Below are 19,872 nucleotides of genomic sequence, written 5' to 3'. Positions count from 1 at the left end.
TTTTAGAAAATCTATAATTTTTGTATCAAATATTTTGTCTAAAAATGTAGTGTACAAAAATTAAATGATGCAAATAATCGATTTTTTGTCATTTTGAAACGATATTTGTTAATTTAATCGTTAAGAAGGCACTTTGAAAAAAACTTAGATCATAAAAAAGTTTTATTTTAATGATTTTTATTGCAATTGTTATGTGCGATTGCACAATCTAGAAAAAAAAACGTGTAAAACAAAACAGTTGTATTTTAATGATATATAAATCTGGGTACAAACGTGAACGTATAAAATGTACATAAATAAAGTTATCACAAAAAACTGGTTTTTTGTCTAAGAGCGCTGCACCAAAAATACGGTCGAAATTCAAACCATCAGCTTAGACATCCAACTCGAAGTAACGAACAAAATTTTAGCTCATTTGGATTATAATTACTAGAGTTAGTCGATGAACTTGATAACGTTATAATATATTCTTCTACACATACGTCATGTGACTAACTCAGATCACCCTCATTTTACGTTCAAAATTTATTTTACACTCAAAACAGAAGATATAAAAGTGTCTGCATTGTTTCTTGAATTTTTGTTCATACAGTATATAGCTTATAAATTAACCATATGTTTTTTTAATAAATAATTTAATATAAAAAATTTAAAAATATTAAGTCTCTTTGGATACAACAGACAACCTTTTGGCACGGTCGTTCTAATAATTCAGTGCCTTAAGAAAAAACTACTACCAACATTCTTGCTGTAAAGTAATTACGAATCTTACTTAAATTATTTGGCATAAGGTAAAAAAAGGAGTGAATAATGTGGCAATAGTTACTAATAATAGAAAAATAAAAAGATAACGTATATTTTTTGTTTTAATACTAAAAGATTTGTAAGGGATAAAAATTCACATATTGAAATGATCTAACATAATTTTGCTTTTTAAAATTAGTCATATGTGTGTGTACGTGTGCAAGTATGTAATAAGTAACATCTCAGAGTTATCTTTCCGATTCTCATAAACCGTAGCTTAATTTTTTAATTTTAAATACCTGCCGTTGCTGAGTCATAAGATTTAGGTTTCATTCATTATTTTTTTTTATTCTCCAATTTTATCGATTCGGAAAGATCAACTTTTCTAAGAAAGTTACTTAGTCAGTCTTTCATTGTTATTATAAGATGTTTTATGTTAGAAAATCTAAAAAACATACTTTAATATAATTGAAAAAAATAAGATATGGTAATTTGTGAGGGGCATAACTAGGCATTTGTACACAACCAATCGTATTTTGTAACTACATTCATTAAAATGATTGTTTTCATTCTCCTTAGATACCTACTACGGCTAAAAAATAAAATTTTGATTAAATAGTCATTTTCTATTATTTTTATTTCCATTTTATTGATTTGTTAATAGTATATTGCGTATACGAGTTGGCAAAGGCTTCGAATGTCGAACCGGGAGGTTTCCGGTACGAGCCAAAGATGAGGGCCATAACGAGATTTGTAAAGAAGCCTTTTCGAACGAGTTTCGTATACTATTTTTCCTCCTGAGAACCCAAAATCTAGCGGCGAAGGTGCTATTTTGAGGTTAGAAGTCAGAAAAACACTTTTTTTTAAAGATATTGTAAGTTAAAAACTTATTAGGATCACAAAACTTTCTTCAAAAAAGGATTTATTTATAGAAAATTCTAGAAAATTTGGTATGATGGTAGATAATTTTATTTATTTATTGTTAAAGAATTATTATAATTCAATATATAACAACATTATTAATAGGTTGAGTACACAAAAAATACATGAGTATGTTGCCAATAAATTGTCAAAAGTTTTTATTTTTTCAAAAAGAATAGTAACATTTTCACATCGTAATGGCAACACAATTATTTACAGATGATATTCAAGCAAATCATGTCACAGGTTTAACTTTTTGTATTAAAAAATTATTTTGTCACCCAGAGTTACTTGAGGCTTTTTTTTTTAAGTGAAAAATCAATGCTGATTGCTCAAATGTTACTTGAGCTCATTGTTCCGGACAAAAGTTAGTTCACACTGAGTACAGTGGTGTATATGCGGTACCCCCATGTGCTTGCGAAGATGACTTTTATTAACAAAGGTTTTTGTACATTCAAAGCATTCATAGGGTTTTATACCCGTGTGGGTTTGCTCATGTCTTGCAAGATGACTCTTTCGGGTAAAACTCTGCAAACACCATTTGCAAGTTTGAAGCTTCACACCAGTATGGGTACGCTCGTGCACTGTAAGACTGCATTTGTGACCGTAAGTTTTGGTACAAGTTTTACAACTGTAAAGGTTATTAATTGTGTGAGTTATTTTATGCACTGTCAGATGACCTTTTTGACTAAATCTTTCCAAACATAATTTACAACTGTAGGGCTTCTGCCCCGTATGAATCCGCATGTGATCTACAAGATAGTTTTTTCGCGTAAAACCTTTCGAACACTCGTTGCACCTGTAAAGGTCATTACCAATATGAATTTTTTCATGCTCTGTGAGATATAATTTTCGAATATAACTTTTAGGACACATATTACAACCATAGGGCTTACTATTAGTATGAGTATAGTGGTGTTCCATAAAATATTTTTTTTTATTAAACTCTTTGAAACACACTTTGCAGGTAAAGGGTCTTTTAACTTCGTGGATTCGTTCATGATCTAAAAGGTGTACTTTTAGAATAAAATTTTTCAAACATACTCTACAACTATAGGATTTATCATTCGAATGGACAGGTTGGTGCACTTTGAGTTGAAAGTTTGTTCTGTAAGATTGATCGCATATATTGCACAAACAAAACCTGTTACATTCGGTCATAATTGTTAACGATACCCGTAGAAGATTACTGTAGCTGCAGTCTGATTGATTCAGAATATCTCTATTGTGGCTATTACTGATGATAATTTGGTATTCTAACCTACTATTGCAGTACGACGACAAAAGCAGTGCAATAAATACGTTGTTTTATCACTTAACATGCGTATTCACTAAGTTGGATTATCTCATTGAAGGCTTAAAGATTTTTTCATCTACCCAAGCAAAAATGTTATACCTGCAATTAGAAACATAATTCTATAATTCATAATGAATATTCCTGTTGTGGTGTTTGTGATTTTTGTGGTTAGTATGATGGTATATGATGTATTAAAGAATCATGCTAAACAAGGTCAGTGAAAACTCAAAAACATATTTTTTTAATATTTCAGATACTTTTGAGGACTGAAATAGTATAATTTTACTTTCTGGTGAAGTAATATAGGATATTCTTTTGAGAAAAGTAAATATTGAAATTTTTAAATCATTCTTTTGTAAAAAATGCAATGAACTTTGTAACTCAAAAAGCTAAACAGAAAATACCTTCTGTACATAAAGATACACATGCTAATTTTGTTATTTATACCTGATTCATGAAATTATTTTCTTAAAACAAAGGTATGTGAAAAACTTATTTTCCCATAAGTTTTCTAAGCATTTTCATTTACTTTATTCGTTTAAATAAAAATATTTGTGTAGAAATAGTAAAAGCAGGGCCCAAGGAGCTCTTTGTACTCGACCTTGGATGTATACCAGGTGAAAATCCCATATTTGCCACTAATGGCACTGTAAACGTTTGAAGGTCAGAAAAAAACTGGGTAGAAAAAAATAGTTTCTATTTAAACTGAACCTATTAAAGGTAAGAGTAGCTCTTACTTACAGAATTGAATAAATTTTTAACTTTTCGGAACTCACAACTAGATGTAACAATGTAAAACGAATAATTTTGTTAAAAATATGTTTAAAGGCGAAGAACTTACACTATTTTTAGAAATTCACTCTTTTCAAAGAAAACTCTATCATTTTTTTTAGTAGCTTATTTCATCTATTTTTAGTAGCTTAGAAAAGTTGGACAAGGTTGTAAGGAGGTTTTATCACATTTCAACTGAGCCTACGTGCTATTCTATCTTGTATACTACAATATATTTTATTTCTTCCCCTCTCTAGAGAAATATGGCCGGTAGTATTTGTTACTGCACGCACTAAATGTAACTGCAGACAAAAATAATATTTTAGCTATTGTATCAACTTTTTCATTGCTAACTCCTATTAAGTCACCCGATTTTTAAAGATGATAATCTCAGCTGTACGGTACGTATTTTTTTTGCTTGTACATTCCATTTTAGTAGTTTAATTGATCATGAAAATTTTGCTTCAAGCCTTCCGTCATAATAGGCTGTGTTAAGTGAGCTCGAAAAGTGCTAATTTAAAATTGAATTATCTCGGGATTTTGATGACAAACTCACAAAGATGAGGATACCATTGGATTTAGCGTAATCTGAACTTTGAAAATATATCATTCAAAATTTTTTTACATTCCATGATGGAGCCTCCTTAATCGAAGAACTTTCAAATATGTTTTACAAAAAGTGTAAGGCCAGAAGATAGGATGCCATTTATTCGTAAGTTCCAAAAAACAGAGTATTTGTGGCGATATGTAGTTTAGAAATATGCATTTTTCAGTAGATACTCGAATCCATTTACTCCAAAAGGAGAATAAACAAGTAAAAATCGGGTTTCAGGTGATGAAATCTCCTCCTTTTATAATTTTTTAATGGTATTCGTGGACAATCAAACTACCGTTGAATAGTAACTATGACAGCAAAAAATGGTACGTTACACACCTATAAGATGGGCAAGTAAAGAATTTTCCATTGTTAGCAAGCAATGAGAATTTAACTTTTTGATCTAGGTGACCAATTAACTATATTTTTGGCTGTTAAAAAATTAAAAAAAACAGTAGAGTGCTGATATTCGACAAGATTTAAAATATAGAATCAGTCTAACAACTTGATGTGGTTCTCAAAAAAACGTTTCTGATACGATATTTACGTAAGAGTAAGGCATTCAGTACATCGGCCAGAGTTTCTACTTTACCGATTTCCTTATTATGATGAATTATTTATTGTTAATAACGAATTATCTAGCTGTTTATACCCAAAATTACGAGAAAACGAGAAGAGCCTTCAAGCTGGTACTTTGAGGAATTAATCTAGCCCAAATACAAAGCAATCAATTGCTAATTGAGAGAGAAAAGTTACGCATTTCTTGATCATGAAAATGTTTCAGTGTGCATAACCTGAAATGTATAACATTTTTCAAAAAGTAATGCATTGAACTACCTGAAATTATTATAGGGCCTCTAAAATAAAGAGTTTATGTATTACTTTACTTATCTAAGGTTTGAAGTATTCATCATGGTATTTAAAATTAAAAAAGTGTAGATAAAATTATTAGTTTGAAGGAAGGATCCAACTAATACATAGCAAAAAAATTTTTTTTCCGCCCTCGGGTGGTTTTGGGAGGCTGGTACTTCCTCGGGCGAAAAAGCAGTTTTCCGAAACTCGTTCGAAAAGTCTCCTTTACAAACCTCGTTACGTCCCTCGCCTTCGGCTTGGGCCGCAAACCTCTCGGTTCGCAAACAGAGACTTTTCAAACTCGTAGGAGAACTACTATTTTTTACTCTTGATATGACAGTAAATGCTGGAAAATTATTTTGTTCGATTATATATATAACAATTGAATAACGAAATAGACAAATATTCGTAAACGTAAATCAAATCGAATGACAAAATAATTAAAGCACGCGAAGCATGTCAAAAAATGCACATTTTAAGTAAGTTCATATTTTTAACTGTAACTATATTTTAAAAAACCATGAGAGGACCGGCGTATATCTTTTTTAGAAAAAGCGGATGTGCGTAAGAATAATTCGAGAGAATTAGACATTTTATTCTTCAGAAAATGCATTTGGATGTATGTCTAGAAACAAACAATAATGTTTTTCTTTTATACAAATTTAAATTGGTATATGTTATCAAATCTGAAACAGTGGCCAGAAAGCACAAACTGTCGAGCTACTTTGTACTCACGCTAAAAAAAAAGAATGTTTCAGATTGCTTGTAATTTTCAGTATCACGTGGTCTAAAAAATTTCTTATCTTACCAGCATAGATATGTAATTTACAACAAAATGTCAAATTTGAATCAAACAATATTTTCAAAACTATTAAAACAAAAGCTTACCTTGTACTTCTAGGTTACTAACTGCAATATTGAATAGTTATAATGTAAACTCAATCCTTATGACTTTTCCATACAATTTATTTGCTTATAGTTTCATGAAACTACAATCATTGCCTTGCTCTCATTATTTGAAAACGTATTTTTCGATGCTTTCTTCATACTACGAATGTCTAATAAACATATACATACAAGTTTATTAAAAAATATAATGGAATACTAAACGCTGCGTACCAAAAAAAGGTTTTTTTAGGGTAGTAAGAAATTATAAGCCATGCCATTGAATAGTTGTAAGGACGGTGAAAAGCAAATGTTTCTACACTGAATATAACTTTACAGAGTGGTTAACATTGTCAAGGCGGAAGGTACCGTTATTAATTTATTAATGTAGTAATGGATATTTTTAGTTTCGTAGAAACTCTTCTGACTCTAGCCTACCACAAGTGAAATACTATTTTCTGATAAATATGCATAATGACTTTTTGAGAAATTTTTGTAATTATCTATTAACAGAGCTTATCGCTTCTTGCTTTACTTACATATTCATCGCATCATTGTCTTTAGAAAGACAAAAGATAAATAATTTCTTATTCAAAAGTAACACTTTAACATTTATTACCAAAACTTGTGCTCTCGATTGATTGTATCATTAATTGTTTACGTATAATTTTATCGTAAAATAATATTTGTGCATAAAACAAAATGCTAAATAATACAATAACGAGAACTGAATATAAGCTATAGAGTTAAAAATCACAGTCCACTTTCTTTGTAGTCATTATGAATATCAATGTGGTTCTCTGTTTTCACATTTCACTTAAGATATTAATAAATCGTATACTTGAATTATGCGGTATCTCTTTTGATGTTCTTACGTTAACTAGTAACAAAACAGTATGGTAGTATTATTTAAATCATTCACGGTTCTGAAATGCATAGTACTTAAATATGCTAAAATTATGTACTATTGTTGCATCAGATAGCAACAATATCCTTTCACAGTCCACAATTTTTAAGAGTTAGTTACAGTGTTATTGTCATAACTCACTTGATCTCGAATATAAATTTTCCTTTCTTGTATGTTTCCTTTCTTAAAACAGTTTTAGGTAATGGTTATTAAGATGAGTTTGAACAACTTATTCTTGTTCAACGATGCGTACAAGAATAAGTTATTCAAACACATCTTAATGACCAATACATATAATAGTTTTCATTTTCATTTATAAGCTTTTGATATTTTTATTGTTATGTGTGTTAGAAAAGTTAAAAACAAATATCAAGTTTTTAATTTATGATAAAATCTTTTATTATATCTAATTACTTATTATTATAAGACATTCCTAACTCTGTAACAAAAATACTTTTTGCATCTACATACATAAAATATACATAGCCTATCATCTTACTAATATATAAAGCAAAGTCGCTAAAACCGTTGTAATCGCTAACCGCGAAAACCACTAAACCGATTTTGCTGAAATTTTGCACACTGATTCATGATATTTCCTAGATGGTTTTAGTATAGTTTTTATCTTAAGAAATTTAATAACAATAGCAATAAATGAGCTCAAAGTTTTGCAAAAATACGCCAGCTTTTCACTTTAGTTCAGTAAAATCCGCTAGGTGGCGTCGACATAAAATCGGAGCTACCTGCAACATAATTAAATAAGTGTGGTTATAATACGCCGGAGCGTCTCGATAGTGATTGTAGTCGAACTTCGGCAGTTCAACGAGCTGTATAGAGAATGGAGATGATAGTCTTGCAGCTGGGAATCCCGGTAACGGGCGACACTTTTCTCTAAGGGGGAAGGGACCTAGGTGTCCATTCACCCTGAATCTCGACAAGTGCGATAAAAAAAAAAAAATTAATTTTAACCGATGCCGTCTCTGCCCCAATATCAGGAGACATATCTATAGCCAGAGCACAATCTGCACCAACTCTTCAAAGTTGTGTGGTAGTCCCACCATCCCACCTGGTGCAGTTAGAGAATTTTTGGCTACAAATGTAAGCAAGGGAAAACAGCTCTGAGGGGCATGGGCAGCCATAACGGCTACCTTCTTGGTCGTCGTGTCCCCAACGCGCTTACCCACATGTTTCCGTCTAACGATGAGCGGTTGGTTATCCGGAAAACGACCCGAGACGAGATATTCTCTGGTCAGCGGCGTACCTTCCTCCATCATTGTCTCAGCACATCGAGACTCCCAGGGTAAGAATCAAGCAACCCGTAGCCAGCTCCTTATCATCAGGAATAATAATAAAGAATAGTCTGGAAGTTTCACCACTGGCGCTTATTAGGGCCATTATAAGTATTTACGTTCCCTACTTAACCATCAATTTCATCGGTTCTTTTTAGGATCCACCTAAGTGTAAACTACCTTGCCAACAAATACATTTTTACTACCATTTCCGGAAGCAATTCGTCGACTAAAAGACTACATTAACTAAAGACGGGCACTATTAAACCAAGTCAGCCATTCACTAGCAGACGTCACCTGCCGAGTTGTTCTTCGCAAGGCTGGAAAACCCGGTGACCGACGACCCTATACTACCCTCTCGACTCTAAGCATTCAACCAGGAATCACTGATACTCTCCAAGGTCTGCTCTGAGCAAACCTATAACAGCTATGTAGGAAAAAAAACTTGAGCCAACGGGACAGCCTCCACTGGACAAGTATCACTAACCAATCTCCCCTTCTAAGATCACCAAAACAACTGAATCTGCCAATAAAAAAGGTGCTTTAGACACTAACGTCTTTAACGTTATACCGGGAGACGTTGGGAAAGAGCACAACAACTAGCCCCAAAGCTTCAGACTTTGTAATTTTTCTCCCGATCAGTCTGAGTCTTCAACAGCAAGTCAGAGAAGATCACCCTGAGGTATCCAGGCAGTCACAATTGCTGTTAACTGCAGTCAAGAAAGAGTTAACTTAAGAAGCTCACCGGTCTTTTTTAGGGCCATCGGACGTCGAACTTCCTTGCCAACAAATATATTAGAACTTAACAAAGTTGACAGAAAACATCTTTTAGGGGTCACAAAAATTTTAAGCATGCCAAAAGTCGCAAGAGGGTGAATTGGAAGAAAAACTTCAAGTGTATCTAATAAATACAATTTTACTTAGGCGTCAAGAAACTGACGCAGAAAATTATCGTGATTAAAACGGCAGCGTCAAAATCGACAACTAAAGAGTCCATTACGTGAGAGATCAGCTTTTCATTGTACCCTCACAGCAATCTCTGAAATCTTTAAAGATCCTACTTCAGATTTTTTAATGAGTAGAAAATGTATTTGTGTTTTTGTGTCAATAAAAATGTAGGGTTTAAGGTCCAGGACTTTGTTGCTCTGGTAATAAAGTTGTGAGATATGAGAAAAAAAAATTTTTTTTTAATATAAATTTTTTGGGGGTTTAAAATCTTAACAGCTTTAAAAAATAGCCGTTTTCGTGAATTACACGGAAGAAACTGTAAATCAACGGCTTCTTATGGCCACCGATTATTTTATGGCATAAAGAACGCACGGTACTTTTCAGCATAATTATTTTTTTGAATTTTCACAACCCAATAACCTTATCATTTGACCAAATAAACTATATGGATTCCGAAAAAATATGTTTTTAATAAGAAGATTTTTGTTCCGAGATGTATCAGGAATATGTGTAAAATTTCTAACTGAAAATGTTTCACATTACATGTCAACACACTACGGTATTTTATTTAGTAAGTCTCGGGCGAAGCCGAGACGGGGGGCTGCTAGTAGATACATACTTTACCAATGGAAATACCTCTTTGAGGTCAGTACACTATAATAGAAAAAGTGTATGTGTATACATCTCTTAAGTTGTATGGGATGCGCATTTGAGTTGTAATACGCCAAACAGACAAAGAAGTAATCATAATTATACTTGAAGTAAAATCATAAAAAAATACTTTTGAAACCGAAGTGTAATACTACTTTAACCCGCACTTAACAGATAAGTGGTTACACATTTGATTAACCTATGGTAAATAAGCGATACAGACAGCTAATTTATGTAGGGCTGAAGAGTTTCTTATTTTTTATTTGCACTATATTTCATCTAATTATAACTTGCTTCAAGTAATGCAGTATTCGATTCATTAATGCAACTAAACCGCCTTCTTCCACGTGTAACTTCTCTTTCTCTCTCTCTCTCTCTCTCTTTGTAATTAATAAAAAGCTAATCTAATATAATCTTATCGTATTTCTCTCTCTCTTTCTATCTCTATATCCTCTCGTTGGTGCTACCTCGCTCCTCCGTTTGTCTTTTACAGCTGTTTGTGATATTTGTGAAAGTATAGAACAAAACAAATATCACAGTTTAATTTTCTATGTATTGTACAGCCACAAGCAAATCACAATGACACATCATGACTCTGCATAATTATATTATCTTGCCTTGTGGTGGCATTTATGAGGCAAAATTTTTTCGACTGACCTTTGATTATACTGTGTTTCATTGGTGTACGTGGAAATCTCCTTTTATTTTTCACTTTTCAAGGAGCAGCAATGAGCCTAATTTCTCTAAGAAAACACACCTGATAAACATATTTTTCTTTACATTCTAGAGTCCTTGATGAGTATAAATAATCTTGTGAACATGCGATGAGTTCTTTTTTATCAGAACTGAAAAAACCAATTTCCGCTAAGATTTGACGAACTATTTTCTATCCAACTAGTTGACATAAAAATATCGGTGCAAACAATAGGTGAAGTAGTTATTTCACCGATTCACAGTATTTACCGATAGTACAGTGCATAAAAATATGCTCTTGGCAGTATTTTAGGTAGATAGTAAAACAGCAGAGAAAGTTTACGTAATTGTTGGTGAATCATGCAAAATTTGACGAAAATTTAGAAGTCTATGTAAATAACTCATGAACTGACTGTTATCATAAGAATTTATTATAAACTACTGTTTCGGAAGTTAATTTTAGAAAAAAAGTATATGTTTCTATGTTTAGCGAGATCACAAATTGTATGTCGTACAGATTTTAGCTAATAACGTAACATTTTTTATATTCTGATCTTTAAATTTTAGTGAACTCTCGTTATTTTATTATATTGTTAAAATAGACTGTTTAAAACTTGTGCGGTTCTTACTGTATACAATTTTTAAGTACTACGAGGCTGGATGCTGTGGCCACGGTGTAGCATCAAACAAGCACGCACCTGTCATTGTATATTCTTTAGTTTGGGTTTTTTTCTAGAAAAGCTAAAGGAAGAATCTAAAAAATCAACAATATTTTACTAAATGTAAAATTTTTATGAAGAAAAGAAACATTACAGTGGCTGAAAAAGTCTGCCATCCAAACTGTTTTTCCAATACAGGCACTGTGAATTCAGAAACGAACAAAAAAACTACAAAAATATATTTTTTAAATAAACGATTGAGATATAAAAATTAAACATCATTAGCTAAAATTTGTAGGACACACAATTTGTAACCTCACTAAACATAGAAGCATAAAATTTTTTTTAAATGAACTGCGTGGAAACAGTATTTTTTGTTATATGTTCTTATAAAAGTCGACTTATGAATAATTTAAGTACACTTACTAATTTTGGTTAAATTTTGCATGATTCAGCAAAAAATTACGTAAACTTCGTTAGCTGCTTTATAAGCTACCTAAAATACTGCCAAGAGCTCATTTATGTATGTACTATACTGTCAGTAAATACCGGTAAATACTGTGAGGTTTTCAATAACTGGAATGTTAAGAAAAATAAGAAAATTTTTTTTACTTTGCAAACATGTTATAAAAAATTAAATGTTGAAAAAATTATATTACCCCTTGGAAACAATTACCTCAAAAATGTTGGAATAGATTTTTAACCTATTGATTGTACCGATATTTTCATGTCAATCAGTGCGGTGAAAAAATATTCGTCAAATCTTATCAGAAATCGATTTTTTCTATCTCTAATGCAAAAAAATAAGGAGATTTTGATTAATCATCATAAATTATGTTTTCCTACTTAAAGTGTTTACTGAACTCTCACTAGAAAAAATAGGGTTCGCACCTGGTGTGCATCCAAACATGGCAAAGACCTATAGTGCTTGCCCTGGTGATGTGTGAGAGTAGGTTCAGCAAAATTTATGTAATGTACTAAGTATTTTGGAATATGTTAGTAATTTTAAATTTTTAGATTTGTAATATTCAGAAACTCAAACACTACGGATCTGATAAATGACGTATATCGATATAGTCTGACGTTTAAGTCATTATTCATACAGTAATCACCATACGGTACACGTCAGTTATACTCATAGATAATCTCCAACGCTAATTATTAGTAGAAATTTTTCACAGAATTTACTTATCGGCGACAACACTGCCTATTAAGTGCTTACCAAAAAGTAACAGCTAATGGACTTGTAATCCCTTCCACAGTAGAAAGTAACGAATGGTATGTTTGAAACCATTTGTCCATGCGTTACAAATAAGTTCAGTGTTAGCTCACGATTCTAACTTGTACATTTAAAGTGTCAGTAAGAATCTATTATCGTGATCGTGAACATATCACCTATAGAAAATCTTTAAATCGTCAAAGACAGTTGAAGCCCTGTGTCTCTTTCAAATTGGAATAATTTTATTAAAATTAGAATATAAAGTTATCGTCCTAGACAAAATGGAGATTCAGAATTCAAAACAGCTAGATGATGTTGCTGAGGAGCCCAAGCCTCAAGATACGGAAATGAAAAGTAAATATAATATTCACATAATTATTTTGCATTAAAAAAAGTTTTTAAGGGTGTACAAAACGTGTGTTTTAATATTTCCAGACCAATATAAAAAAAAAAGAAGCAGGACGGCATTTACATCGATGCAGATAACTACTCTCGAACAGGTATTCGAGACGACCAAGTATTTGAGCCGGTTCCATCGATTTCACTTGGCACAAAAGTTAAAACTCACGGAACCTCAAGTGAAAATATGGTTTCAAAATCGCAGAATGAAGTTCAAGAAAGACAACGAAAATTGCCCTGATACCCAAAACATTTCTAAAAAAAGTACATCGCTGCCATCCACAGCAGCACTCGGCCAGTTGGGCGCTATCGGTGTTAAAAAATTGCTCCAAAATGAGCAGCCATCGCACATACCGCAAGAGCCATTGCCTCCGTATCAGCAAACGTTTACTCCCCATCAACACGTACAACAATCACTAATTCCCCGACGGCCATTGCATTTTCGTGAAATGCAGCAGACACCATCGCTGCATCCATACATCCCGGCAACTCAACAGCTTGGAATTTTAAAACGAATGCCGCATCCTATAAGCTCTGGAGCCTTGGTGCCTTTGGCTCGAACCAGTGATGTCTACTACAATCCATCTGCTTGTTATAACGATGCCAGGTAATACAAGATTTCATTATTTATTATATTGTTAAAATTTCTACGAAGTAAATCGATGAAAATATAAATAAAAGTAATGGTCAGCTTGAAAATTTTTTTCTGTATTCAGTTTATTACAGTACTATATGATAAGTATTAATTTTACAGAGATATCTACAAAATTTACTTTCAATACTGTCCTAAATACTACGTAGTAAAGGTTTTAGCTAGTTTAAACATTGAATACAAGTTAGAATTCTTACGCATTTTAAGAAAAAAATTATTCACCGGATTAAGTCCAGCCTTAATGCACAGCCATTAGACGTTTAATGCACAGCAATTAGACGATTACATGACAAGAGTTGGCAATGAAAATTTGATTTAACTTCAAAATGCACAGACAAGCATCTTACCATTTTGATGATAAATTTTTGCAAGTGCCAAAAATATAACAGCTAGTCATTATTTATTTTTTAATTACAACTTTTAAACACGAGCATTAAAAAAAATTTCGTTAAATTGTTTGATTAATTGTAGATTGAAAGTGAATGAGCTTGAATCAGAGAAACTAAGGCATATGCAACAGCTCCAGCAAGAAGTGTATTCACCTGCCCAGCTAATGCAAGAGCCCCAGCAGCTTCAGCAGCTGCCGATAAAACTAGATCATCTACAAGTACAGCAGCTACAACAATTACAATGGTATAACCGACATGTGTTGCCAAAAATTTTCGGTAGTTTCATTTACAGAACGTAACGCGATTCTTTGCAACGTTTAAAGTGACTACTTTTTTTAAGTAATTTTTTTTTATCCTGGGATACAGAGTAAAAAGTAATTTTGATCTTGCCAATATTCTCCTTAAAATCCCACAGACGGCCTTCAAATTCATTAATAATAAGTATTTTCTTAAGAATAAGATATTTTTTTCTAGGCCAGAGTGTATAACAGATTTGGCAATGAAAAAATTAATTAATTAAATTAATTTTTTATTATTGACAAAGTTACAGTACAACCCAAATTTGTCCGGAATGTATATTTGTAAACAGTGGAGATGTTTTATAGTGCTAAAGGGCCTGCCCTATACATGTACTACAATCTTGAGTGCTACATTATTGTGGCTTCACCTCCTGCGTGTTCCGCGTGCCAGCGATCAAAAGCGGCTAAATGCATACAAAACACTTCCTCTTGCGTTTGAGGCATGACCTATCCACGAGGCGTCAGAGCAAAGGTGTTACTTAAAAAAAACAAGATTAAAACAGTATCCAATTTTGTATGATTATGTTATTATTTACCACTGAGTTTAAACATACATGTATGCTTACTCGAAATTTAAAATAATAAACTTGCATGCAGTACAACATGCTTTCTCAGCCCTTTAATAGCGTTTTTCGTTATTAACTGTATAATCACACTACAAATAATACAAACAAGTGCATTTTTAGAAAATCTATGATTTTTGTATCAAATATTTTGTCTAAAAATGTAGTGTACAAAAATTAAATGATGCAAATAATCGATTTTTTGTCATTTTGAAACGATATTTGTTAATTTAATCGTTAAGAAGGCACTTTGAAAAAAACTTAGATCATAAAAAAGTTTTGTTTTAATGATTTTTATTGCAATTGTTATGTGCGATTGCACAATCTAGAAAAAAAACGTGTAAAACAAAACAGTTGTATTTTAATGATATATAAATCTGGGTACAAACGTGGACGTATAAAATGTACATAAATAAAGTTATCACAAAAAACTGGTTTTTTGTCTAAGAGCGCTGAACCAAAAATACGGTCGAAATTCAAACCATCAGCTTAGACATCCAACTCGAAGTAACGAACAAAATTTTAGCTCATTTGGATTATAATTACTAGAGTTAGTCGATGAACTTGATAACGTTATAATATATTCTTCTACACATACGTCATGTGACTAACTCAGATCACCCTCATTTTACGTTCAAAATTTATTTTACACTCAAAACAGAAGATATAAAAGTGTTTGCATTGTTTCTTGAATTTTTGTTCATACAGTATATAGCTTATAAATTAACCATATGTTTTTTTAATAAATAATTTAATATAAAAAATTTAAAAATATTAAGTCTCTTTGGATACAACAGACAACCTTTTGGCACGGTCGTTCTAATAATTCAGTGCCTTAAGAAAAAACTACTACCAACATTCTTGCTTTAAAGTAATTACGAATCTTACTTAAATTATTTGGCATAAGGTAAAAAAAGGAGTGAATAATGTGGCAATAGTTACTAATAATAGAAAAATAAAAAGATAACGTATATTTTTTGTTTTAATACTAAAAGATTTGTAAGGGATAAAAATTCACATATTGAAATGATCTAACATAATTTTGCTTTTTAAAATTAGTCATATGTGTGTGTACGTGTGCAAGTATGTAATAAGTAACATCTCAGAGTTATCTTTCCGATTCTCATAAACCGTAGCTTAATTTTTTAATTTTAAATACCTGCCGTTGCTGAGTAATAAGATTTAGGTTTCATTCATTATTTTTTTTTATTCTCCAATTTTATCGATTCGGAAAGATCAACTTTTCTAAGAAAGTTACTTAGTCAGTTTTTCATTGTTATTATAAGATGTTTTATGTTAGAAAATCTAAAAAACATACTACAATATAATTGAAAAAAATAAGATATGGTGATTTGTGAGGGGCATAACTAGGCATTTGTACACAACCAATCGTATTTTGTAACTACATTCATTAAAATGATTGTTTTCATTCTCCTTAGATACCTACTACGGCTAAAGAATAAAATTTTTAATAAATAGTCATTTTCTATTTTTTTTATTTCCATTTTATTGATTTGTTAATAGTATATTACGTATACGAGTTGGCAAAGGCTTCGGATGTCGAACCGGGAGGTTTACGGTACGAGCCAAAGATGAGGGCCATAACGAGATTTGTAAAGAAGCCTTTTCGAACGAGTTTCGTATACTATTTTTCCTCCTGAGAACCCAAAATCAAGCGGCGAAGGTGCTATTTTGAGGTTAGAAGTCAGAAAAACACTTTTTTTTAAAGATATTGTAAGTTAAAAACTACTACTCTACTAAACTAAATTTGGTATTCTAACCTACTATTGCAGTACGACGACAAAAGCAGTGCAATAAATACGTTGTTTTACCTCTTAACATGCGTATTCACTAAGTTGGATTATCTCATTGAAGGCTTAAAGATTATTTTATCTACCCAAGCAAAAATGTTATACCTGCAATTAGAAACATAATTCTATAATTTATAATGAATATTCCTGTTGTGTTGTTTGTGATTTTTGTGGTTAGTGTGATGGCATATGATGTATTAAAGAATCATGCTAAACAAGGTCAGTGAAAAATCAATGACATATTTTTTTAAAATTTCAGATACTTTTGATGTCTGAAATAGTAAAATTTTACTTTCTGGTGAAGTAATATAGGATATTCTTTTGAGAAAAGTAAATATTGAAAATTTTAAAACATTCTTTCGTAAAAAATGCAATGAACTTTGTAACTCAAAAAGCTAATCAGAAAATACCTTCTGTACATAAAGATACACATGTTAATTTTGTTATTTATACCTGATTCATGAAATTATTTTCTTAAAACAAAGGTATGTGAAAAACTTATTTTCCCATAAATTTTCTAAGCATTTTCATTTACTTTATTCGTTTAAATAAAAATATTTGTGTAGAAATAGTAAAAGCAGGGCCCAAGGAGCTCTTTGTACTCGACCTTGGATGTATACCAGGTGAAAATCCCATATTTGCCACTAATGGCACTGTAAACGTTTGAAGGTCAGAAAAAAACTGGGTAGAAAAAAATAGTTTCTATTTAAACTGAACCTATTAAAGGTAAGAGTAGCTCTTACTTACAGAATTGAATAAATTTTTAACTTTTCGGAACTCACAACTAGATGTAACAATGTAAAACGAATAATTTTGTTAAAAATATGTTTAAAGGCGAAGAACTTACACTATTTTTAGAAATTCACTCTTTTCAAAGAAAACTCTATCATTTTTTTTAGTAGCTTATTTCATCTATTTTTAGTAGCTTAGAAAAGTTGGACAAGGTTGTAAGGAGGTTTTATCACATTTTAACTGAGCCTACGTGCTATTCTATCTTGTATACTACAATATATTTTATTTCTTCCCCTCTCTAGAGAAATATGGCCGGTAGTTTTTGTTACTGCACGCACTAAATGTAACTGCAGACAAAAATAATATTTTAGCTATTGTATCAACTTTTTCATTGCTAACTCCTATTAAGTCACCCGATTTTTAAAGATGATAATCTCAGCTGTACGGTACGTATTTTTTTTGCTTGTACATTCCATTTTAGTAGTTTAATTGATCATGAAAATTTTGCTTCAAGCCTTCCGTCATAATAGGCTGTGTTAAGTGAGCTCGAAAAGTGCTAATTTAAAATTGAATTATCTCGGGATTTTGATGACAAACTCACAAAGATGAGGATACCATTGGATTTAGCGTAATCTGAACTTTAAAAATATATCATTCAAAGTTTTTTTACATTCCATGATGGAGCCTCCTTAATCGAAGAACTTTCAAATATGTTTTACAAAAAGTGTAAGGCCAGAAGATAGGATGCCATTTATTCGTAAGTTCCAAAAAACAGAGTATTTGTGGCGATATGTAGTTTAGAAATATGCATTTTTCAGTAGATACTCGAATCCATTTACTCCAAAAGAAGAATAAACAAGTAAAAATCGGGTTTCAGGTGATGAAATCTCCTCCTTTTATAATTTTTTAATGGTATTCGTGGACAATCAAACTACCGTTGAATAGTAACTATGACAGCAAAAAATGGTACGTTACACACCTATAAGATGGGCAAGTAAAGAATTTTCCATTGTTAGCAAGCAATGAGAATTTAACTTTTTGATCTAGGTGATCAATTAACTATATTTTTGGCTGTTAAAAAATTAAAGAAAACAGTAGAGTGCTGATATTCGACAAGATTTAAAATATAGAATCAGTCTAACAACTTGATGTGGTTCTCAAAAAAACGTTTCTGATACGATATTTACGTAAGAGTAAGGCATTCAGTACATCGGCCAGAGTTTCTACTTTACCGATTTCCTTATTATGATGAATTATTTATTGTTAATAACGAATTATCTAGCTGTTTATACCCAAAATAACGAGAAAACGAGAAGAGCCTTCAAGCTGGTACTTTGAGGAATTAATCTAGCCCAAATACAAAGCAATCAATTGCCAATTGAGAGAGAAAAGTTACGCATTTCTTGATCATGAAAATGTTTCAGTGTGCATAACCTGAAATGTATAACATTTTTCAAAAAATAATGCATTGAACTACCTAAAATTATTATAGGGCCTCTAAGATAAAGAGTTTATGTATTACTTTACTTATCTAAGGTCTTGAAGTATTTATCATGGTATTTAAAATTAAAAAAGTGTAGATAAAATTATTAGTTTGAAGGAAGGATCCAACTAATACATAGCAAAAAAATTTTTTTTCCGCCCTCGGGTGGTTTTGGGAGGCTGGTACTTCCTCGGGCGAAAAAGCAGTTTTCCGGAACTCGTTCGAAAAGTCTCTTTTACGAACCTCGTTACGTCCCTCGCCTTCGGCTCGGGCTGCAAACTTCTCGGTTCGCAAACAGAGACTTTTCAAACTCGTAGGAGAACTACTATTTTTTACTCTCGATATGACAGTAAATGCTGGAAATTTATTTCGTTCGATTATATATATAACAATTGAATAACGAAATAGACAAATATTCGTAAACGTAAATCAAATCGAATGACAAAATAATTAAAGCACGCGAAGCATGTCCAAAAATGCACGTTTTAAGTAAGTTCATGTTTTTAACTGTAACTATATTTTAAAAAACCATGAGAGGACCGGCGTATATCTTTTCTAGAAAAAGCGGATGTGCGTAAGAATAATTCGAGAAAATTAGACATTTTATTCTTCAGAAAATGCATTTGGATGTATGTCTAGAAACAAACAATAAAGTTTATCTTCTATACAAATTTAAATTGGTATATGTTATCAAATCTGAAACAGTGGCCAGAAAGCACAAACTGTCGAGCTACTTTGTACTTACGCTAAAAAAAAAGAATGTTTCAGATTGCTTGTAATTTTCAATATCACGTGGTCTAAAAAATTTCTTATCAAACCAGCATAGATATGTAATTTACAACAAAATGTCAAATTTGAATCAAACAATATTTTCAAAACTATTAAAACAAAAGCTTACCTTGTACTTCTAGGTTACTAACTGCAATATTGAATAGTTATAATGTAAACTCAATCCTTATGACTTTTCCATACAATTTATTTGCTTATAGTTTCATGAAACTACAATCATTGCCTTGCTCTCATTATTTGTAAACGTATTTTTCGATGCTTTCTTCATACTACGAATGTCTAATAAACATATACATACAAGTTTATTAAAAAATATAATGGAAT

General features: G+C 31.6%; 2 protein-coding genes across 2 annotated transcripts in view; one reads left to right on the top strand and one right to left on the bottom strand.

Moving 5' to 3' along the window:
* LOC106644186 (protein trachealess) overlaps positions 1-19,872 on the bottom strand; it is a 363,163-nt gene that overhangs the window by 275,194 nt on the left and 68,097 nt on the right. The gene's annotated exons all lie outside the window — the stretch shown is intronic.
* Positions 12,600-14,286, top strand: LOC149373664 (uncharacterized). The gene is made up of 3 exons (XM_089596000.1): positions 12,600-12,785; positions 12,867-13,437; positions 13,954-14,286. The coding sequence occupies exons 1-3, from the start codon at positions 12,713-12,715 to the stop codon at positions 14,168-14,170; spliced, it is 861 nt and encodes a 286-aa protein (XP_089452126.1). The 5' UTR covers positions 12,600-12,712; the 3' UTR covers positions 14,171-14,286.

Source organism: Copidosoma floridanum, unplaced genomic scaffold, assembly GCF_036245765.1.
Source record: "Copidosoma floridanum isolate Cflo_tuat_1 unplaced genomic scaffold, Cflo_Japanese_pri ptg000029l, whole genome shotgun sequence".
NCBI lineage: Eukaryota > Metazoa > Arthropoda > Insecta > Hymenoptera > Encyrtidae > Copidosoma > Copidosoma floridanum.
Note: the sequence above shows the minus strand (reverse complement) of the source record. Positions and strands in the feature narration are given on the sequence as shown.

What these genes read in the sequence shown, in the direction of transcription:
- LOC149373664 (XM_089596000.1), top strand. Translation starts at nt 12,713, where the DNA reads ATGGAGATTCAGAATTCAAAACAGCTAGATGATGTTGCTGAGGAGCCC. An exon ending in TCAAGATACGGAAATGAAAA is followed by an intron (nt 12,786 to 12,866) that starts GTAAATATAATA and finishes TAATATTTCCAG; the next exon opens with ACCAATATAAAAAAAAAAGA. An exon ending in GCTTGTTATAACGATGCCAG is followed by an intron (nt 13,438 to 13,953) that starts GTAATACAAGAT and finishes GATTAATTGTAG; the next exon opens with ATTGAAAGTGAATGAGCTTG.